Below are 23811 nucleotides of genomic sequence, written 5' to 3'. Positions count from 1 at the left end.
CTGTAGTTGTGCAATCTTGTGACAAGCATAAGCTTAGAATAATAGCACTCACTCTGCAACTACTACTCAGTTCCTATTAGAGGACTGCAACCTCCTATTTATGAGCATTAATGGCATCTAGACACAGTATTTAAATCTCTCTCAGGAAGTGTTAAAACAAGCTAAGAACGTTCCTGCAGTAGCAGACACTCTATACAGTATATGAACTCTGAAGTATTCTGTTGCTTTAGCTAAGCATTCCACTATATTAATAATAATTTTGTTTTTATAGAAAAACATCACCATGTAGAGATAACAGGAGAACAGAGCCCCCATTCTATTAAGGATGCTTCAGGAAGTATCTGAATGTTGATGTAGTGGGTTAATACATTGTTATAAATACCTCTTAAAAATGAAAAGCAGAGCATTCTTTACAGTTTCAAGTTGCTTAATTATTTTGCTTGAACTCAAAAGTTACATATGCGAAAGGAATCTTTTAAATAGCAAGGTACATTCATAAATGAGTAAAAATACTGCCCTATAATTCACATTTATAAATATCTGCTTTTGTTCCTTACACAGTAACAATACAACGTATTTTGTTCAGAATAATTTTATTTGGATTATAGCAATTAGTATCACTGACCAGAAGGCCAAATCCAGGCAGAGAGCACAAAATCAATTTCACAAGGCAACAACACCAACTAGTATTTTAGCATACAAACCATTTCACTGCATTGTCAAGTACCTTTCAAACATGCATAAAAAGTCTATGCTTAATCTTTCAGAGCTCCAGGTAATACCGGATTCCTAAATATACAAAAAAATACATTAAACTTATAATAATCTTAGTGAATCAGACTTATAAAATTACAGTTTTATTCTTCACAACATAGAAAAAAATACAAAAATGACTGTATTTAGTTTTCACCCAAGTTTCACTAACAAGAATATACATCAAAATGTATGGTTTGATGTATACTCATGAAACTTTAATCTGAAAGGTAGGTTTTAATATGACATTGCAGATTGGTCCACACAAATGCCAACCTTTCTACCGATAAAAAAAAAAAAAAAAAAAAAAAAGAGCCACCTTTGATAGAAACGTCACATTGTGAAAAACTACAATTTACCTGCACTGAAACCTGAATCTTACTGTAATTTACAATATGAACATTTCTACAATTCCAGTTGTAAACTGTACACTGGTAAGAGCCTTGGTCTTTTAGAGGGTAATGACAAACATGGACAAAGCTGGCATGGTAGAACATAAAGCACTGTTGACTGAACCAGTGCACACAAAGCAAAGACTACCAAGCAGAAAAAATGCCTGCTGCATCAGTTTGGTGATGCTGATCAAAAACATGCAAGGCAAGTAAATAGTCTTGTAGTAGAAGAGCAACCCTCTCAATTATGACATTTACATAAACCACATTACAGTTTCAGCGATATATGAGGGGAAATTTGTTGTCATTTTATAAGAAAAAATTCCTTATGTGGAGCCAAATTCAGTATTAGGGATAAACCCAAACAGTATTAGGGCATTACACACTGTTCTTACTCAAGATCGCTTCCCAGTGATTTCCATAGAAGCTAAACTTGCAAAAGCACTGCAAGCTGGAGTACTGGAATTCTTGTACACACTAACTCCATGTTCATACTTCAGAATATAAATTTTAAACCAACTTTGCTGATAAGATTTCTTACCATGAGACAAACTGTTTTTTCTTTTAAAAGTAACTTCTCTTTAAAAGGCTGTAGTTTATTTGCATTTGTGTGGTTAGTATTTTCAATTATATTAAATATTCCATATTAAAGCTTATTCAGTAAGGACACTGGTCAAACAAGCCTTTTCCCTACTGACAGCCATCTATGCTTTTCTGTAGTGCCCATAGTATCTAATACAGATCCATACTGTATCTTTCCCATCAACACAGCTATAAGCCTGTCTCATATAGAACTACTACACAGCCATATTTTTATCTGAATTGGACCAACAAATTTCAAAGCAAAGATTTTATTTGGGCACAGAATTCAAATTAAGAAAAGTTCAGGAGCTGAGTGTCAGCAATATCCAGTAATATAAGAACATCAGGAAATCAGGTATTTTAGATTCTATCTTTCAGAAATAGTGAAACCAACACCTTTGACAGCAAGTAAAAGCAAAAGGAGATGTTTTGCTCAGAGGTGGAAGCTTATGTGTTTGAACAGTGACTTTAGTTTAACACATTATTAACATCAAATCACTACAACAAAAGCACTACATAACCTAATGGAGGATTGAAATTGTTGCATCTATGAATGCAAATCCACTTTGAAGTTGTATGTGGCCACAGTGTTTTCAGTTACAGCCAATAACTGTCCCCAGAAGGTTTAAAATGGAAACAAAGATAATTATTGCCTCTTACCCTCTCCCTGCTTACAATAGTCCTGTTTGTACTGAACAGGAAAGGTGTTACAGTGGTACTGAGCACTAGGAAAATTGTCAGACATTCTGATGGAGGTCAAAGGAAATTACTGAACAATGCAAAGCTTTCTTTAAAATATAGCTCTGACCAACATAAACCAAAATAAACTGTAAATCCATCTCTCTTCAAGTGCTAGAACAGAGCACCTGTGCCCTTACTACCCTCTGGCTATGTTCAAGGAGAGCTATGATGTGTCAAGCACAAGTAACTGGGAGACAGATAAAGGCCACGTCCAGGAGGAGGTGCTGGCAGGCACAGCCTAAGATTCATAGTGCAGAAGCCATGATAATGGACACACCTCATGTATGCACTAAATCATGCTGTTACAAGCAGGAAGCCAGAGAAGCCCTTGTGTTGTCTAGTGGCTCTGACTGTGTGAAGACTGGACTACACAGCTATCAATTCCTAACAGAGCAACAATCATAACCTACATTTCCTTTTGCCTTTGCTTGAGTATCTGTTCATTTCCCTGCTTTCTTTGTCCCTTCCGTTGCCCCCCGATACCCCCAGTCAATAGTTTGTTCACACCTTGGGGCACTGTTCACACAGCATTACTGTATTCCACCCTGCCACAAGGTTTTCTCATTCTTTCATTCTCTGTTTCACATTCCCAAGGAAAAGCTTAGCTTGAGAACCCAGAGAAAGCACCTTGAACTTTCTGTGGTCAAAAAAGCAGAAGACAGAAGGCTTGCCCCATCTGCAAAAGCAGCATTTAACACGTGAGAATCTGAAATTAGAATCTGAAATTAGAAGGTTATGACTTAGCAGCAGTTCAGAAACTGAGTGCCTGGAACTGCCTGCTTGGATGTGCCATAGTGATATGCATTAGTTACTTCAAAAGAGTCAGGTTGAGAAATGAGGCCCTCAAATTATTCCACAGTAGACCAAATAGTCCTCAACACTGAAAGATGAGCACCACTGAGATAGCGGACAATGATTAGAGATGATAAAGTCAAAAACACAGAACTGCACTTGTTTCTGGGTGACCTGCCTCATTATATTGTTTAGAATCATTACTGATATCACTAGAAATATTACAGTTAATTTTTATTTTAAATAGTTAAAGTATCCTGGGACACAATACTTAAAGGAGTTTTAATGTTTGAGATAAGCATTAAAGCATCTGAATTAACATTTGAGTAATCAGCTTAAACATCTTCAGAGAACCCAGTCTGGTCAGACACTCTAGTGCTTAAAATCCTAAAGCACCAAGTTCCCCTCATTTCCAATAACTGGTTTCCTATTCTTGTTCCCTTCACCTTTTAAATACATAACCTACTTTTCTAAATTCAAACACTTTGCCTGGATTACATTGTCCACTGGAGTCTCTGACAAAATCTTAAAGTATTCCAGAGCATATTGTTTGCTTTCATAGCAATACATACAGTTTCTGGCATGCAGTCAAGCACTTGAAAAAATAAGGTATCAGTAATATAATCCCAATTCAAGCATTTAGTGGGTGCAACTTTATCACTCATACCGCAACCTTCAGGCATTTATTACTAAATGTAAACCATTTAGCACATCATTTAAGGAAAAGGAAAGGGCTAACTGCCAAGCCAAATAAAGTCTAAAGGTTTTCTGAAGCACTGCAAGCTGAAAATTATTTCGGTAAAATCAGATTTATTGGTTATTCTTGTTATATTATTCGTCTTTTACCTCTGACTTATTTTTTTTTCCTGGTATATTCTTTATAAATGTGCTGGGTATTGAAAATCTGCAGCATTTTGATTTTTGAAAAGTTCTGAAAAAAAGCTGGAATTACTCCGACTTCTTGAGTTCTTCGGTGCGGGAAAGTACCTTTCGCCTCTGATGTAGCATATGAAAATACAGCTGAGGAAAGACTGAAGAAAAAACAGATTTAAGCAAATAAAATATGAAGTCAGGCTTGCATGTCAATGTAATAAGCACAGTCACATGCTCAAGGTCACCAATTCTCTATTAAAAGAAAACATGCTTATCTGCTTTCCGGTCAAGTAATCTATTGCCTTCTATTCTTTAAAAAGAATAACTGATATTGTCCCTAGGCTTCAGGTACTATTTTTTTTTTTTGCAAGAGTAATCACATTTTTAATTAAATGCAAAGTGCCTTATTTAACTCTGCACAAACAAGCAGGATGACAAGCTTCCTGAACTGCACACACCCAATAGGAAGAAAATATTGCAGTGAGGAAAAAGACCTTCCAAAAGAACAGTTTCCAGATTTGTTTCGTACCTTCTAATTCTAGTATTTCTTTTTCATGATCTAGAGAACTTGATATAAACTGGTGCCTCTCACTTAATCCTCCATGTAAAGCTTTTTTCTCCTACCTTTTTCCTCTTGTTTCTAAGACTACCTTACACAAAATGTTTGCAGAATAACAAAGCAGGGGATGAAAAGAAATTAATAAACAGCAAAAGATAAAATTAAACCTTTGTGAACTATTTAAAAAAGGTCAGCATCAGTCTAAATCACTTACAAATGTGAAGTGTTCATGACAAACATAGGCCAAAGACTATTTAATTTGTGTACTAATTTTTCTTTGAGCTTTCTTTATCCTGTATTTCACTTCCTGATTGTTTCCCCCCTATCCTGATTCACTCCATGAGGCTTAAGGAGTTTTGTCCAGAGACAAAAAAATACAGAGCCATGTGGTTTGTCCATTAGAAGTCTAAGCAATGGGGATCCATTTTATGCAAATGATTTCATGTCACCTCTTGTAGCAAGTTTTACCAGACAAGTACTAGAGAGACTTAAAGTGAGGTTAATGGTAAGGTGAAACTATCAAGAATGTAAAAACTCAAATTTTAACTACAGCTTTCAAAGGTTGCTTTGCTTAAGACACTAAGCTTTCCAAAATTTCCCAGATCTTCAGTGTGCTCAGAAGGCAGAACTCCTGCACAGGTAATTTTTACAAATGAACAGCAAAGCTATGGTACAATCAGTGACTGCAATGAACATTACTTTTCTTGTACCTCAGTAATACCTTCATGTGAAAAGGTATTTCAGACTGCTCGAGTCCAAGTAATTGCTTCCTAATTGTTCCAAGACCCAATAATAATTTTTAAAAATAAAACACCAAAAAACCCACTACATTCACATTACACATCCAGCAAACTGTAAGAATGAGATCACAGAAAATACCTCATCTAAGAGACAGCAATTTTAATGGTGGAAGCAGGCCAAAACTGTTACTTGGCTTATAAACTTTGACCTAGCTACTGCCCAAGAAGCAATCAATACTTGTGGATATTTTGACTAAAACAAAAGGTATTAGTCTGGCTGCTGGGAGTTAGTGATATCCCTGTTTTTGCAGGAGAACAGAGAGAAACAAGTACATGAAAAGTGGGTTTTTAGGAACAGCTGGAAAAACTTAACAGATCTTGATGTAAGAATTACAAGATAGTTCACTGAAAGGCAGGCACTTTTTACAGAGGCAGCCACACTACTGAAATTTAAATATTTGAATATGATTTATGATTCTGCACGAAGAACAAGGTTGAAATAATGACAGCTGCAGAGATAGCAAACAGCAGCATCATCACTACATTATTCTGCACATTAGACTTTATTTGCACGTTTAAATTCACTAAAGGTTTCAGTGTTTCTATTTCCCATTTCAAAGCAGCAAAGGTAAATCTTCATTCCATCTGTAGAAACATCAACCAGGGGTTAAGTCAAGTTAATGCACTAGGATTGCTTCTCTACCCACTAACACAAAAGCAACACAAAAGTTCTTGTTGCTGATAAAAAACTATATTTTAAAAAGTCATTTTAAACTTTGTTCCCCTAAAAGTCTGTAAGTAGGGAAAAAAAACGTGAAGATGTCAACAACTGCCAAGGCATAAACTTATTTAATGCTCCCAGTATAAGAAAAAATGTGTTACTCTTTTGCATATGTTGGTAGAAAGCAATACCTGCAATTTTAACTCTGGGGTTTTTTTTTTAGATAATTTTCAAAATTAATTTTGCAAAATTAGTTATATGTATGTTAACCTCACAGTTATTAGTTTTCCTGTTACCGCTTTTAGTATTCAAAAAAGAAGCAACTAACAAACTCATACTTACTTGGAATGTAAGAGATCATAACCAGGATCAGGAATGTATAGTAGTCAAAAGAAAAATTGTACTTGTTAGGTAAACTAATGGAATACAAGCCCGACTGCCTGACAAAGGGCAATGCAGCATATATTGTCAGTAGTTCGCCTGAGACTCCCATTGGATACAATACTATAAACAAAGTGTACCTAAAAAAAAAAAAAATTCATGGAAAGGATTCAAAGTTATGACAAACTCTGACAAAGTATTTGTTAAAGGCTCTTATGGATATTCAAATTTAAAATTACCAATTTTATCAATTCATAATTATCAATTTAGTATTTATTTCCCTTAGCTGTCATTTGATCAGAGTATGGCAAGGTGTGAAGATTATTGCAACATATGTATTCAAATCAGCAATCAGTTTGAAGTATCATAATAGGAATTATTATTTCAAAATTACCTTTGAGAATCTGAAAACTATTTTCACCACCCACTATACACTTTGTTACTTTGATTTCTGAATTCTTTGGTAAAGGCCTTTATGTTACTTAATATATGGTCAAACACAGTTGATAGTAATCAGTGAACTTATAGACTGTTTCAAGGGTTACTGTCAGTTTAATGTCAGTTCCCTTACTGTTAAGTGTCAGTTTCTCATAAACACAAATAATTTGTAAATGGGACTGAGTTCTGACAAATTACTTCTTCAGCTTACAATGTAACAGGTTTTTTTTAACCTAGAAATTGGCTAGAAAGAAGCTGGAAGTTAAATTCACAAACAAGGCAATTACCTCAAGGCAGAATCTAACTTTTTGTTCTATAACCATTTTACAAGATAAATAATCCTCAAGAAATCTGTGCTTTAAGGCTATGATTTCGACTCTGCCACCCACCTGGCCCACTTGATGAGATAGGGGAGATGGTTTAACAAGCTAAATGTATAAAAAGAATAACGGATTATCTCCGTGATTGTCCAGGCCACCACAAACAATAGGACACTGTCTTCAGTTTGTACCTGTAAAAAAGGAAAACATGCTCAGTATGAATTCAAGCATTACTAATTACTCTCCAGACCCAAGAAAACCTCAAAGAAATCAATTCCCACAGGTTGCTTTACTATATCATTTTAGACAACAGACTTGAAGAAGGAGCTTAAAAGCAATATTAGTAACAGTAAAAAAATCTTCTAATCATGCTCTGTATTTTTCTAGTTCCTTAACAACAGCTCTGTTTGGTGATCACATAACTTAAGATCTCTCATTATGTGTAAGGTAAATTAGTTCAAGAAATCCTTGAAATGAGGAGAACAACTCACAACTCTTTCCGTACCTATACAGTACCAGCTTCTGTTTCAGTCCTATGATTGCTTCCTAGTGCAGCAAGCAGGAAGGATGCTAACATATTAATCTAACTCTTGTTATCTGGTTTAGAGTTTATAGTCTAATCCTAGGCCATGTTATTTCTGAGTAACAGTTCTGTTATCTTCTCTTTACAGGTGAGAAACTGTTCTAATTTTGAGCAGAAGCAAAAGAGCTAGCACCAGGACACAGGCCAGGAAAAGAGAAGAAACAGAAGTTCAGATTCTCTTACCTCAGGTAAGCTTTACAACTACCTGCTTCACTGTTTCTTGCTCCTTTTTCTGCTTTTTGTATCCAGCATAGACCCTCTAATATCACACTCAAGGCATCTTTATTTCTACATTACTTTACACCTCCTAGAGCTTTTATTTCAGACATCCATCACTGAACCACCTTTTACTCCTTTCATATTTTGCCGTTTAATCTTCAAAAGCATGTATTTTTAAATAAATTACTAGATTAGTTTTGGGTGCATAATTATGAGGTGTAAGTTTTACACGGATGAAGTATATGGGATCACATACCCCCACTACAAACTCTTGAGAGCAAATGTGATTTTTATGCAGCCCTCCCCTTCCTTCTCTCCCTTTCAACAAAATTCTCACTTGCATAGGTACCTTGAGCCCAAATTTAGTGGACTGTGGGAACAAAAAGAGCTCAACCAGAGGGGCCTGTATTTTCTTATTTTCCTCTAAGTCTCGAAAAAAAGGGTAAAGAATTATCAATGGGTGTGCGTAATACACTCTTCTCATCTTGGGCAAAGTACAAATTAAAAAAGGAACAAGAAAAGTAGATGGGCAGAGACCTTTTAATAGGAGGAGACTGGTCATGTATTTGCATGTAGAAAGGTTTATGAAGCTTACCTATAAAAAGCTTTCTGTTACTGAATACAAAACCCAGAAAGATATAGTTGTCTCCTTTACATCATCATTAAATGACAAAATCCAAAATTTATTTTAAGAGGCCAAAATTTTATGCTGCTACAATAGTTCAGGGTCTGCTTTGTACGCCAGACCTGGTTATCAGCCTGGAAAAGTTAACAGCACTTCACATATGAAACTCCAAGCAGCAACATACTTCACAAGCACTCCAGAGCTGCATCTTCTGGTCAAAGAAGGAGTAGCAGCTTAGTGAGTTCAGCTTACCCAGGAGTAGCAGCTGACCTATGTGTCACAGACTTCAACCTGTACTTTGAAACCTCACTTCTTTCCCTACCTAGGGATTCAGTAAAACTAGCAAACAAAAATGGGTAGCTTGAAGTAGCACCCAAACACAAGAGCAAAGAAGAGAATGTGAAGCTAACAGTGAATGATAAACATAATAGAAAATCTGGCAGTTACAATCCAGTTCTATCACAAGGCTTCTATAACACTGCCTTCTCAGGTCCAGTTTCCTGCCTACTTTAGTATTTGACCTGTGTTTAGAAATTACTAACAGTTCACACCCTTATAAAACACATACACAACCCTGTTAAGGTCACTTCAGAAAGAATCACCAGTTGTGCCTTTGCAGGTTTTATGCCTAGTTAAGGAAGAAAGAATAATAGAAATTAGTGCTAGTTCTCATTCAAAAGTGACCTATAGAGTTTTCAAATAGCTCCATTCTCTGCAGTAAGGAACAGAAGACTATTATGTAGTTTATCATATTTTTACTACATGCCACAATCCATCATTAAAAAGTATGGTTCTTATACACTAACAGATTTGTCAGAAGTCTGTCACTAAAAGAACATCTCCTCAAGGACAGAAAGTTCTTCAGTACTTCAAATAAAGATGTATAACATGCACATTTTCAGCCCCCTGGGAACTGATTTACAAAACACTGCTTTAAGAGCCTTTTCATTTCAGCACTGCTTATGCTGCATTTGTATCATTGCTCTTCAAAATTGAGGATAAGGAGGCTAGTAAAACAAAACCAGTAGAGACTTAAATCACTAAGCCCAATGCTGCCCTCAGAATTCAATTTCTCTTCCTCTACTTTTCATGCCAGCCTTTGAAGGAGGTGCTAGACAAAGTCTAAGCACATTCCAGGCTGTATTTACAACTTTTTTATCCAGCTGCCTTGGTAAGGGTCAATCATATCATATGGCACGTGCTTCAAACCAATTTATCACTAAGAAGGATCCTGAATGTATTTTAGCTTATGTTCAATACTCTAAATAGTAAACAATGTTAAAATTTAAGAAAATCCACAATATTTTAAGATGAGAACATGGAATTGACAAAAACAAACCTGAGATGTTTGTACTATTCTTATCAATAAAAGGGAAATTCTATAGGTATTTTCCATGCTAAAGAGTAACATTTAAACAAGCTATTGGCAGCTGTAGCAATGAAGCAGCACATCTCCCCCCAGAGCAGTTCTCCGGTACATCAATTTAAAAAACAAAAAACCTCAAAACACCCAATATTTAAAAACCCCTCAAAACAAAGCAACCGAGTATTACTCAAATTTTATATAAATGTAAAGCAGTGATCAATCAGGGGTTTCAACTGCACTTGCTCATTTAAAGTTCTGAACTTTCCAGCATGGATTTATTTTACTGATAATATCAAAAATAAAGATGCTCTTCCCTTTTTTTTAGTTTGTCAACTCACAACTGTAGATACTGGAGTCTGAATTACTAGTTTACATGCTGTCCACGTCATCTTCACACCAACCCTTTGAACTGTCCGTTCTAGAAAGGTTCCTCTAAATATACACTGTACTTATCTGTAACTGTACCAACTGGATACGCATTAAATCACTGCTGACAATTTTTTAAATACCCATCAGAACTGGGTGTGGGATTACCAGAACAGGACTCTACAAAGGCCTGCCATGATGTCACCATTCACACAAATTAAAACAAATAACTGAAGGGCACTTTCTGTTCTCTTATGTCTATTTTTTCAAAGCCCTTCATGCCAGTCTGCACACTGTCCTTCCTCCTTTGCACAAGTTAAATTCACCAAATCAACTCCATTCTGATGTCACGACAAAATGATTTCCAGTACCATATTACATTCCAGGCCTTCCTCCACTAAACTCACAGCTACTCATATGTAGTAGCTGTGGCTACTACATATGTAGTGGAAGTAAAGGGTGGAAGTAAAGGGAATCTCATTGCTACCCAAAGAAGAGTGCAGTACTTTAACATTTGCCATGCTTTAATATTTATTATAAATACTTTCATATTGAATTTAACAACACATCAGCACTGAATTCAACAAAAAGCACAATCATGTTAGTGGCAAGAAGCATGCTTCAAATCACATCACGTATCTAGAAGTTTATCCTGACAGGAAGGAAGGATGCAATTACAAATGTTTCTTCTTTTAACTACTATTATATATGAACACAGTCTGGAAAAGCAAGATTCTGAACACATTTCACTCAAAAAGTTAGAGGAAAACTGCGTTTTATTTAACAAGAACCTCATCATGCTACTCCAGAGCTTACAAGTTCCATAAAGCTGTGCGAGAATTTAATCCTGGACTTCACCATGGAGCTCACTTGTGCAGACAGCCCTTTAGAGAAAGTAGAACACTCGTGACACTTTCATTACATCTCCCCAGGTGAGACTGCATGCTCCCTGGCCAGGGGGAAGGGGAGCAGTCAGAGTACAGTCTCTTAATTGGATTTATTTGCTCTAATTCACAGGTGAAAAACTCATCACAGGATTCCTCATCCTTACTATTCTTATGCCCACTTCCTAAGACATAAAGAAGTAAGACATAATAGTTTCCCACAGAACTTTAACCAAAAGACCATACAAACATGAGGAAAGAAAAAGGATAGTATTTTTCAAAGAACCCTTGTTTAAAAGCCCTTGATAAAAACTGAATGCTAGGCTGAAGCTGTTACTCACTTTTCCTCCCTTTTTGCTGGTTTTGTGTGGTAAGATTGTGGGCATAAACTTTCAAAACCTAACCCACAATAATTTTACAGAATACTTTTTGATGCCTAACACATGGAATAGTTCTATTCCATGCAATCCAACCTTTCACACCTGGATTACTTCAAAACCAGGAGACAATTCACAAAACCAGATAGATTCTTGCTGTCCTTTGTGAATCACCAGGTACCCCAACATCATACAAGTAACAAGAAAAACTACAAGATATTTCTTTAAAAATATTTTACAAACGTATTCAAAATATCCAGTGAATTAACAGAGGCTTGAGTACATTTGTGTACTAAAAGTAAAATTCATACAGAAGACAAGTATTTACAAGGTTTTGAGTTTACTGAGAAAAAATATCATTCCTCCACTTTAAAGACCATGGAACTGAGGCTTCATGTAAACAAGAACCATGATATCAGAAAGGTCTGTTAATTATTGGGAAATACAATGTTACTATAGTAACTCATGTTATTCTACATGTGGATTGATGCTCTGATAATAAGAGGAAGGAAAAAAGAGCAGCTTCCTTGAAGACTTTGTCATGAGACAAACTCCTTAAGACATTCTCCATGACAAGCCACAAAAGATCTTATGCATATAAGGACACCAGATGACCATCTCTTATTTCAGAAAGCCATGCTGACCCTGGTATCAAGACCAATTTCCTTCTTTAATGAGAAGAAAATCAGTAAGATTGGCTGAGTAAGTTAAGAGGACAGATGCACCACATCTGGACTACTGCAAGGTATTCAGACGATGTGAAAAAGCATGATGGGTATCAATTAAAGCATGTTTAGATTTTAAAATAACTGTCAAAAATAATTTTCAAATAAGACTGCTCCCAAAAGATTCTACAGAGGTTTGTATGAAGTACAGCATAAATCAGTGGGTAAGCAATTAGAAAAAACATGCAGGACCCAAAACCCACCTATGACTGAATTGTAAGAGAACTGAATAAAAGACAGAGGAAAGATTATTTTGGAAAGTGATAATGGAGACCATCCAGGCATTGCTGCACACAGTTGAGAGGGAGCTTCCAAATGCCATGGAGAAGAAAGCAAATTGTGTATGAGAGAGGGAGCACTAAGGAGATTTTGTTTCTAATTATGGCACCAGTGAGTCCCAAATTCCGTGTTCAATATTAAACACTGGAACCTCTAGTTTTCAGTAGGGGCTGCAAAATCTATTCAGGAGCTAGTGAGAGAATCAGACCTCAGTGTATTTTACTGTCAAGAAAAGGTGATGTCAGGTTTATTTTTATTTCTTCTGATCCACAGAAATTCACATAAGTCATTTCACATTGGGTCACTAACAGAAGTAATTTTAAAGAATAAAAGACAGCAATAAACACTTGCTTTTCACCATGGGTCACTTGTTTTTCTACCTATTTTGTAGCTTAACTTACCTCTTTGACACTATGTGTTACTGCCCACGTCAGGAAAACCCTTGACATCACTTGGAAAGCAGTCAGAACAACAGAAGAGGGAACAATGCCTGGAAGATATTTTGCAATTAGTAAATATTCTGCCTGTTAGGTTGGGAGGTGGGTAAATAAAACACAGGTAAGCCAAAGTCCAGTCATTTGAAACTTTTGGAAGGAAAGCATTTAAATTTTTTTAATTTGACAGTATGAAGTCTGTTCTGTGGTGTGTAAAGCCTAAAAAAAATTGGTCTTGCTGCAATTCCTAAATACAAAAATTCCTAAATACAAAAGCCATCTGAGTTAGATGTGATAACTTCAATCAAACAGCTCCAGAGATACAGTCTTTCAAATAAAGCCTGTTTTATTAAAACAAAGATGCTCATCATTACTGTGACTTAGAAACTAAAAATGATAAAGATGTTTTGCACAGTATACCCCTACAGCCAGCAAGTAAAAAGTGTAACTACTTTGAAGATACACAGAGATAGTCCAGGTTCTGATAAAAAAACCTTATAATTCCTTCCCTGAAATACAACTTTAAAAAAAAGAAAAACAAACCTCAAAGCATTAAAAAAAAACAGAAAAAACAAACAAAACAAACAAACCAACAAACCCCAAGCAAACAGAACTAAAACAACCAATCAAACAAAAACTAACAAAACCACACAAACAAACAAAAACCCAAGGAATAGCTGATGCACTGGCAGGTACAGGGAAAAGTTTTACATTTTCTCAAGGCAGCACATTTCACTGATTTTTCTAAGCCAGCTCTGAGATGCTGATTCAGCTGCCACAAAAAGGATCCTACATACTCAGGTCTGACAGAGCAGGAATAGTTTTGGACTGCATGATTACACAAAATTTCTAAACTTCACAGCACAAAGATTAACTTTCTTCCAATTACATGATGAAGACAAATGGAAAAGCAGCAGCAGCTCCTAATTCACAATAAAAAATGCTTCTAAAACTAATGCAAACCACAGCAAGGTAACACAACAGCCTCAGAAAGACTTAAAGACCTAATTGGAAAGTGGAAGAGGAAGAAGGCAAAAGAAAAACAAAATCAAGTTTCATTAGAATTATCTTCAGTCACAGAGTCATTGCATTAGTCTTCTTTAAGAGTAAAACATGGGGAAAATCCTAAAAACACAGTTCTCTTGTTTTATCACGTATTTTTTATAATACAATTTCTGTTGAAAAACCTCAGGACAGAATTCCTGCTACTCAGACAACATAAAACAGGGTGCTACAAAATCCCATGATCAGTATACCTACTAAAGGCTCACTCCTATGACATAAAGGACCTTTGTTTTTTTTTTTTTAATACAACTTAAATCATCCTTTCCTAAGCAAGATAAACTAATGTACTTGCAAAGGAATCTATAAATAAGCCAAAGACTTATGGTGTAGGAACCATCCAAGATTATCTCCCAAGTCAGACAAACAAGGTTTTTCCTTACAGCCAAGACAATACCAAACTATGCCAAGAGCAGATGAGCAAAGTAAGTGACTTACCAGCTGCAATTTCTATAAGCTTTACCTGCCTGTAATTATTTTCTCATTGCACTGAAAAAGTACCCAATAATTTTTAACCTTGGTAGTTTTAAAAATATCTGCCACCATTTATATATATATATATGCCAGAACAGTGCTTGACAGAGGCCTCAGGTCCAGTCAAGCAGCAAGTAAGCCATGGCCAGACCTCTTCCAGATCTTGGACTAAGCCTCCCACCTCCAGGGGGAAATCTCCCAGCTCCCAACAAGTGCTTCCCCTCTCCAATGGAGTTCCCAGCTGACAACAGGCTGCATGCACAGCTTACAGGTGGAATCCTCTTATCTCTCCTAACTGATCAGGCTAAATGTATCCAGCTGTGAAAAAAAACCTTTAGTTTATTTAGCTACCAGGAAAAAATTCCATGGGCAGTTAAAATAAGTGAAGGGGGATTGTAAAAAACTGCTAGGGAAAGAAAAAATACAGTTATAATGGTATAAAATATTGCAGCATTCCACTAATGGCTCTCTTCACTAATATTACATTGCGTGACTGAGGATAACACGGGCTAAATGGATCCACATCTCAAATCAACTGAACCAGGATTATCTTTGCACTAAGACAGGCCAGTCCTGGCATCTAGCTTGCTGTTCTGCACCATCCCAAAAGGTGAAACACAGGTCTCCCTCCTGCTGTTCAGTGATTTGTGTGGAAAAGAGAATTCAAATAATTTTTTACACTCTTTATTATATTTAGTACCAGTAAACATTGACAAGAAGCACACAAGTTTAGCTTAAGAAAACAGTTGAGCATTATATGTTTAGGATGCTAAAAGAGCATTTCATTTGCAATGTTTTTTTACCTAGTGTTCTAAGATTTAACTTGTACTTCTTGCAAATAGTTCAAAATTTTTACGTTTTCTTTTTGACAAATGTTTAAATAGCAAATATGGTATATTCTGCTAAAAAAACAGTAATTGAGATTTACTAAAATAAAACAGTACTAGAAGGACTATCTTGGCAGCACAGGCAACTTTATGATACATACAAATTACTCTGAGTAGCCTTAACATTTGAGTATATAATAATTTCTTGGGATGATCTGTGCAGTCTACAAATTGCCCTCTGCAAAATCCCACTGACAGAGTAACAACTATTCCGGAAGGTCACAACCATTTATCAACTACGAAACTAGACTGCCCTCTGCTGACAAATATAGGTTATGATTTTAAGTTTTCAGACTATCACACTTCTTACTAAAAGAATAAAACTTTTGCACAGGAATTCAATAGGAAACTACTTGTACCATAAAGACATCTCCAGGTTGCTGGCAGATTGTACATATGTGAACGATAGCAGGTTTGTAGCTGCAGTTTCAGGAACCTTAATGCTATCTTACTCTACAAATAAGAGCTAAAATCACAAGACCACCTACATGAACGTAAGACTGGTTCTTCGTGAAGGCTGAATTGTTTAGAAAAATCAGACTTAAAAAAGTTATGCAGACAGGCTCCCTTTTATAGCACACTGGCTTTGATGTTGCAGAGATTGCAACATGTCATCTATTCTATTAACAAATCATCCAGAATGCTGAGGCCAAGCTGTTCACTCCTCACAGCAACAAAGAAACCAGACAGGACACGATCCTGTCACTCAGACATCACACTCTTCAAGCTGACTGAACCATGACACTGTGTAAGTGCTCTGGGATCAGCAACAACCACCGAATTCCTGCTACCAAAATAAAAAACCTGCCTCACAGTAGACAAGAATTGTCAAGTAATTCTTAATCTCCCGAACAGTTCCATCACCAAACAGTTCATCAAACCACAGCTGAATGTGGGATCAAGCTATGCTCTATGGAATTGGGCAAAACTCTATTGCTTGAAATGTTATTTTTATTGGAATTGAAATTACTTCTAGAATTTATTTTTTTTTTATGAAAACCAGCATGGTAGAGAAGATTATGGGATGCAAAGATAGAGAATAATAATCTACTATAAAACACTTATAAACTGCTCTTATAAAACACTTATAAACTGCTCTAAGACTTGTAGCACTGGAAGGATCAAGAAAAAGGTAGAATATAAAGTAATTGCAAACCTGGGTTTTGTGATATAAATTGTCAAATTATTTAGTAAAAGCTTGGAATGTACTTCAAGTAAAAACTAGCAAGTTATGCAAGTATTAAATCTGGAAATTCACAGACCATAAAATTTTTAATGCCAATAAATTGCTAAAATTGGAGGCTTTTATAGAAATATTAAAACCGAAAATTTGCAAGCTTACCAAATGCACAGTGCAGAATCTAGAACAAAAAGAAAAAAAATCAAATCACTACCATTTCAAATGGAACAATTCAGAAACACATATAGTTCTATTATAAGAGCTTAACACTCAGTATTTGTATTTGAAAGACTAAGTTTAATATTTAGCTCTGTTGCCCAAGTTAAACAGCAGACAATAAGCTTGCTCACCATTTGCTAAAAGGAAAAATTGAACATTTGTGTGAGGAGCATTTCTTGTTTGCCTTCAAATCACTCTATAACTGCTAATGAAAAAGAGGTACCTAGAAAGCACTGTTCAACAAAGGCTGCCTTATTTCCCCTTAAGAATACATTCATGCAAATATTAATAACTCTATAGAAAAAGATTACACTTACCTCAAGCAAAGCTCCAGTTTGGAAGAATTTCAGGGGCTTTTCTATTGAGTAGTAAAGGCTGTGGTAGCTACCTTTAGCCAGGTATGCTCGAACTAGGCCAACTGCAATTACAAGCCATCTGAAAGACAGAAAAAAAGTCCAAGTTAAAAAGACATTAAGCAGAGTGTAAGTACAATGAAATCCTTAACCTCTCGTTCAATATCTGAGAAAGCAACAGATAATAACCATCCAAAAGTTACTTTTTGCATACCTTCTGCAACACTGAAAGAATTTAAATATTTGGATTCTCTACAAATGTATTGAATAAGTATTAATTTTAAAACACCTCTCAGCACCAACATAATACTAATATCTTCAATGTCTAAGTCACATTTTCAGCAAGCCACATTTAATTTAGTTATATACTTTCCAAGTATTAGTGACATTTTAAAATAAGATTTGCATGACATTTTGTTTAGTTTAAGCTGAAAACCATTTACTGCTAGTCAAAAATCTTTTACCATACCATAACTTTTAGAACTAAGACATAAATAATTAAGATTCAGAAGGCATTCGTTTGAATGTTTCAGTTCACAGTAAGCCTTTAAACCTTACAACAGACCATCCTGCATAATTGATAACACAATTTTATGAGAAACAGTTATGGATAAATAACCGCAAGAAAACTGTGCCTGCTAAATCCTTGAAGGCAGCAAGAGCCACCTGTGTCCCAGCTATCCTTTAAAGATAAAAGTATATCTAGGCCTATCTAAGCAGTGCCTATATAACTGCAACTATCCACAATGCAATGGGACCTCTTATTAATCTTGCCAATTTTCCCTTCAGGTAATTTAGGAAGCAACCCTAAAAACTTTTCCTCCAGTCCTTGCTGATGCAGTAACATCTTTTGCTACCACAGCTCTCAGGAGTTAGTGTTAGCCCACAACCTCAGAAATTTTTCAGTGAAGTCTAGGACAATCCACAAAACTTAGGTGGGCATGCTCTGGTCAAACACTTTTTCACTTGAAATTAGCATCTACAGTTAACTTGAGTTTCCCATCACTTGTGGCAACCATGGGAAGAAGGGGCTGGTCAATGAGAAGTAGGAATCCTTGACTTTGGTTTAAGTTAAGCTCACAAACTTTTTATTGACAGGCTCATCCTGACTGTTCTACTACTCTTAATGCCATCTGTCTAAGCTGCTCCTAATGCCACCCTACTTCAGCTCCACCTTCTGAACCCAGAAGTGCTGTTAGAAAGCTTGTGCTGACAATCACCAAGTTACACTGCTAATAACAGAGCACTTCAGAGGAAGTGTGTGTAGACACATAAAAAGTCACCTAACTATGCTATAGCTATACATCCTTCGGAGAAAAATCTGCAGCTTTGGTTTTGCAACAGGAAAGATGAGGACATTCTCTTAATTTGCAGCATATTGGATGCCCCCAAATACTGCATCATCTTGGGTACTATAAAGCATTTGCAAACATTGTTCCAAACATAAGAGTTGGTTTAAATACAAGGTGAAGTTCAGATTTTTCAATAAGTAACTCTGGCATCCAAGTTTGTGTTCATAACCACATTCATTAATACAACTTAGAAAAATCTATTTAAGTTCTGCCTGGACTTTCCAGAAGATGAGCACCAAAGAAAAGCAATTGGAGTGGGGAAGAGAAATGGTGAAGGGGAAACATGCTCCCTGTTTTTTCAGTAGTGACAAGTTACTTCAGTTAAAGCTGTCTTGTGAAACCAAAAGACAAATATGTGCCACGTAATTGCAGTTTACAAAGACAGAATCAAATTAGTTTGGTAGTTGGACTTTGGCACAGAATAACCCAGTGAAGTGCTATAGTGCTCACTTGCAACACTGACAAAATCTCTTTAAGAATAGTATATCAGAGAAGACTGACACTGTCCTGTTGGTATTTGTTGAGTTTCTCTATTTTTCATAATTTTCCATGTTTCCTGGGAAACTTTGCTGCATTGAGCAATTTCTCAGCTTGCATAAGACACCAGCTCTTGGCTGCGCCGAACTGCTCTCACCTGAAAACTGCTTCACCTTAACCAAGCTACAGGTGAATTGCATGGCTCCCAGAGAAGCTCCAGCCCCTCACTCATCTCCACCCTCCCTGCCAAATCACTGACTCCAGAAAGACTGTACTTTTGATTCCCAGAAACCACATCTCTCTTCTAATAACACATTTGCTTCCTTCATTAAATTACCACTGCCTTGCATGTAAACTTTAAATTAGACCCCTACACTCTGATTAATCCAAACTAAGACAAGAAATACTGCATACACACTATTATATTCTTTTACTTTCGGTTGCTCAAACTAGATAAGCTTCACGCTCAGGTAGTCAGTTTGCTTTATTTCTCTAACAAATTATAAAAAGATGCTTTCTTATGCAAAGTTTAATGACTTTCTGCATCATCTATACAAGAGAATAGAGAAAAGCTGTGCCCTGAATGCACCTGTAAAGGGAGTAAGTGTTCTTTGACTCTCAACAACCAGCCCCTGAAGACATGGACAACGAAACTTACAGCTAGGACACTCTTTGCTCAACACTGGTAACATGAACACTTGCCAATTCCATAGCTATTACACTAGGATCTTGTTGAGTGGAGCCCTTTTATAATTCCTTGTTTTTAACGCCATCAGCTACTTCTAACCACAAGTACTAGTCAGTTACAGCACTTGACTAAAATAAGAAACATAATCATATTTTAAAGCAGCTTATCAAACATTTACAATCAACTCTCACAGCATGCCCTCCTTCGCCAGCCCCCAGTAGTCATTGATTTCAGTCAACCATGGGTTTTATGAAATTATTTCTATGCTGCATCTATGCCTCCACAACGAGCTTCCTGTGCCAGGTCAGACACAACGACATTACTTCATGCTGTGATGGGAAACCAAGTGCTTGAATGAATGAAAGAGAAGATGGGATGTTTTCTACAGCTTAATGCTTTGAACCATGGTCAAAGAAAAAGTGATCACGTACAGCTGAGAACCAGATTCAGGACTGGTTATTCCCTGTTATGTCATGCTGGTCCCTTTACTGGAAGAAAGCATCCAAATATGAACCCAATGGTAAGTCTATGCAGCTTTATTTAGGGATCTACAAGTATATATACTTTTACTCCTCTTTTGCTCTTGCAAAAGCCATCATATTACTATAAATCCATATACCACCTGCACTAAGTATAATATTAAACCCAAGATCTATTACTTTTACAACCAATGTTTTCTTTAGCTGAATCAAGATAAATGCAAAGTAAATACAGATGTGCCGAGATTTTTCAGTTTTTACTTGATCAATTTTAAATAAATCTATTAGCTAAGGCAACTATGATTCTAAAACACTTACTACGTGTTTATTACATGACAAAGGTGTTGTGTGCTTCAGCTGAAAAGCCACCCTGTTCATAAACCAAAACAAAAAAACCCACATTAAAGAAAAAACAATTTAAATCCCAGGTGCTCTTACAGCATAACTTCATCAGCTGGGCACATTTTTGATGGTTTCCTCTCACAATTCTTTTTCCAAGGCAGTGCTGAGAAAGTAAGTCTGAGCTCTCTCATTGACACAGGGAAAGTAACTATTGCCACCAGCTGTGTATAGATATTTCCTTATGAACCACTGAGCTGACAACCAGCTCCTGTAAAACTACCTTATTTTGAAGTCTTTTAAAAAGAAACAAGTAACTAGTTGAGGGTTTTTTCCTAAGCTCAACATTTTATCTTGCTGAATTTCAGAAGTGTCCAGGGGAAGTGCAAAAATCCATTTAAAGTTGTGTTAACAGTCAGAGCCAACCCCAAAGGAACGGTAGCGAGTGACAGCAGAGAGATCTGAACCCTGATCACAGGAGTCCCCTGGTAGTGTCTCAAATTGCAGAAATCATCTTATCACAAACAGGGCCAGAAAAAAGCATCTCATGTTAAAGCACCATAGTCCACATCCTGCCCAATCCTGGAATTTTCTAGGAGGTCTGGTGTAAGTCAGGAGAATGATCAAGATTTAACTGACAACGGAAGGCCAAATACAGATTTCTACTATTTATTTATGAATTGCTTAGATTTGGCTTGATTTTTTCTTCTAAGGAAATAGAAATGTCATATGCTCAGGAACTTGCCTGACATGATAAAACATCAAGGACCTTTAAGGAAACTTTTCATTTATACTACAATTTCTCAGGCTTTTAAGATATTTTATAAATGTAGGTGAATTAATGCTCAACAAGCACGCAAACGTTTTTACTTCTATGAAGAGCTCGGAGAGGTTAACTTCTTAACCTTGTTCAGGGACATAAGCTGAACAGACCTCCTGATGGCTTGCTCTATGTTGTATTGCTCATTTCTGAAACAAGAGCTTCATTTTTATCAAGCTGGTGGGTAACTGTCATTCCCCTGAGTGAAATACCCCCACAGATCTCACATGGAGCCATAAATCTGCTTACAGTTCCAGATCTCAGTAACACACCCATTAGGTAACAGGGGCAATGAGCACCTTACAAGAACTGAACTCTCCCCTCTCAGCTACCTTTGTTCCACATAAGTGTAACTATCTCATAAGCTGAAAAAGCACCAGCTGGCACCAGCTAAGCCAGAAATCATGTCCAATTGCCTTATTGAAATAAATTGTACCTATACTAATTCTACAATCATCTTCCCCAAAAATAGTGAGACTGTTCTATTCACCTAACTCCTCACCTGCCAGGATTTACCTAGTGGATAAATAGGATAAAAGGTTCATTCAGGATCCATTTTAAAGGCTCTTTTCTCCTCCCACTCAAATATCCTCACAGTCTTTCAAAAGACCTTATTTTTATCTGGATTCCAGTAAGACTTTACAGCCTCTTCAAAAACCAACCAACCAACCAAACCAAAAACCCCAAAAAAGTCTCCTGTATTTGAATTTGAGCATCCCCGAGTGTTGCCATTTTTATTTTTGTGCCAAACAACACACCCAAGCATACACCAACCATCCCATCTCCTTTTCACTACACAGAGCAAGAGCAGAGCATCCAGCAGGCCTAGGAGCACAAGCAGCAGCTTTCAGTGTCCCCCAAAGCTCACAGCAGCTGAAGGGTTCATGCAGAGATCCCATTCCCTGCGTTTAGGTCCAGCTCTCTACTGAAAAGCACTGGAGCCCACACCATAGCCATGGTGAGGTGAGAACAGCCATCTCCACAATCACCTGCATCAAAAAATAAGTTGCAGAGCCAATTAACACGTCAATTATAAAAAACAGCAGTTCCCAGAGAACGTGCACTTGTGCCGTCCTGCTAAATCCATTTTGGAAGGGGTGCATGGAAGAGGAGAAGGCACAGAGGGGCTCAGCTGGTACTGTGCGGGCTCACACTCGGGAGCTGCTGCCAGGGACGCGCTCGGCAAACACCGGCCATGGACGGAATCTTCAGCAGCCCTGGGTCACCCTCACAGCGTGTGATGGAGAGAGCCGGGAGCGCAATCAAAGCTACTTTCTGTATAAGCACAAGAAACCCCTCTCCAGCACGAGAAGCAGCAAGAGAGGGGTTTGGTTGTGTTTTTTTAGCATTACGGAAAGTGAGAGGCACGACTTCTGTGACAGCACGTGGGACAGCGGGACCGGCAACGCGGCTCCACCCGATACCGGGCAGGCACGGATCCAGCTGCGTGCACCTGAGGGGAGGATGGGGATAGAGAAGAGAAAGGGCACAGCGACCCAAAACACCTGACGGGTCTTGCCAGCCCAGCTCCTCGCGATGCAGAGGAACTCCCCCCCTCCCCGCCCCAGCCCGGACCCGCTCCCCCGGGCGGGAGAGGCGCCGGGACCCGCAGGCACACACGCGTGCGGGAAGGGACACGCACACGGACACGCGTGCCCGCACACACACACACGGCCCACCCGCTCCGAACGGCCGCCCCCAGCTCGCAGGCTCCCACTGCTCCCACCCGGGCGGTGCCGCCTCCCACGGGACGGGCTTCAGCGAGACCGGGGATGCCGGGGGGAGCCTGACCGGCAGCTGCCTTCCACAGAGAGGCCGTGAGAGGAGGCAGCCGCAGCCCCACGGCGCCCGGCCACGCCGCTCCGCTCCGCCGGGTGGAACTCAGCCCTCGTGGGGAAAGTTTCCCCAGTGGGAGAGAAGGTGGCGGCGGGCGGAGGGACGGCGGCAGCCCCCGCCCCAGGGAGGCGAGCGGGGCATGAGGGGCCGGGAACACCGAGGGGAGCCTGAGCACAGCCGGGCGACGCGCCCCTGCCAGGGAGACCCCCGTGAGTGGCTGCCCTCGGCAGCCGCCGCCCGACCCCTTACCCCGCCGTCATCACCACGTTGTAGATAACGAGGTAGGCTGTGGCCAGGGCCCCGGGGCCCTTCCTCCGCCGCGGCTGCTGGCTGCCGTAGCCGTTATCCGCCCGGCTGCCGCCGCTGCCTGACGCCGCCATGTTGCGGCGCTCCCGCCGACTCCGCCCGTTCTCAGCGTACGGCAGGCGGAGGGGCGGGGCCTCCCGCCGCCATCTTGGGGGCGGGTGAGGGCTCCGCCAACCCTTTTGTCTTCCC

The 23811-nt window shown here is 38.3% G+C and overlaps 1 protein-coding gene across 1 annotated transcript; it reads right to left on the bottom strand.

Annotated features, from left to right (window-relative positions):
* Positions 1–576: 576 nt before the first annotated feature.
* On the bottom strand, positions 577–23742 carry HACD2 (3-hydroxyacyl-CoA dehydratase 2). Its single transcript, XM_030453984.1, has 7 exons — positions 23566–23742; positions 17290–17407; positions 16916–16934; positions 13118–13206; positions 7362–7483; positions 6496–6674; positions 577–4291 (listed from the first exon to the last, which is right to left on the bottom strand). The coding sequence occupies exons 1-7, from the start codon at positions 23694–23696 to the stop codon at positions 4209–4211; spliced, it is 741 nt and encodes a 246-aa protein (XP_030309844.1). The 5' UTR covers positions 23697–23742; the 3' UTR covers positions 577–4208.
* Between the last annotated feature and the right edge of the window lie 69 nt (positions 23743–23811).

This window comes from Calypte anna, chromosome 7 (assembly GCF_003957555.1).
Source record: "Calypte anna isolate BGI_N300 chromosome 7, bCalAnn1_v1.p, whole genome shotgun sequence".
Classification (NCBI taxonomy): Eukaryota; Metazoa; Chordata; class Aves; order Apodiformes; family Trochilidae; genus Calypte; species Calypte anna.
Note: the sequence above shows the minus strand (reverse complement) of the source record. Positions and strands in the feature narration are given on the sequence as shown.

What these genes read in the sequence shown, in the direction of transcription:
- HACD2 (XM_030453984.1), bottom strand. Translation starts at nt 23,696, where the DNA reads ATGGCGGCGTCAGGCAGCGGCGGCAGCCGGGCGGATAACGGCTACGGC. An exon ending in TATCTCATCAAGTGGGCCAG is followed by an intron (nt 6,675 to 7,361) that starts GTGGGTGGCAGA and finishes TTTTTTTTTTAG; the next exon opens with GTACACTTTGTTTATAGTAT. An exon ending in TATGATCTCTTACATTCCAA is followed by an intron (nt 4,292 to 6,495) that starts GTAAGTATGAGT and finishes TTTTTTCTTCAG; the next exon opens with TCTTTCCTCAGCTGTATTTT.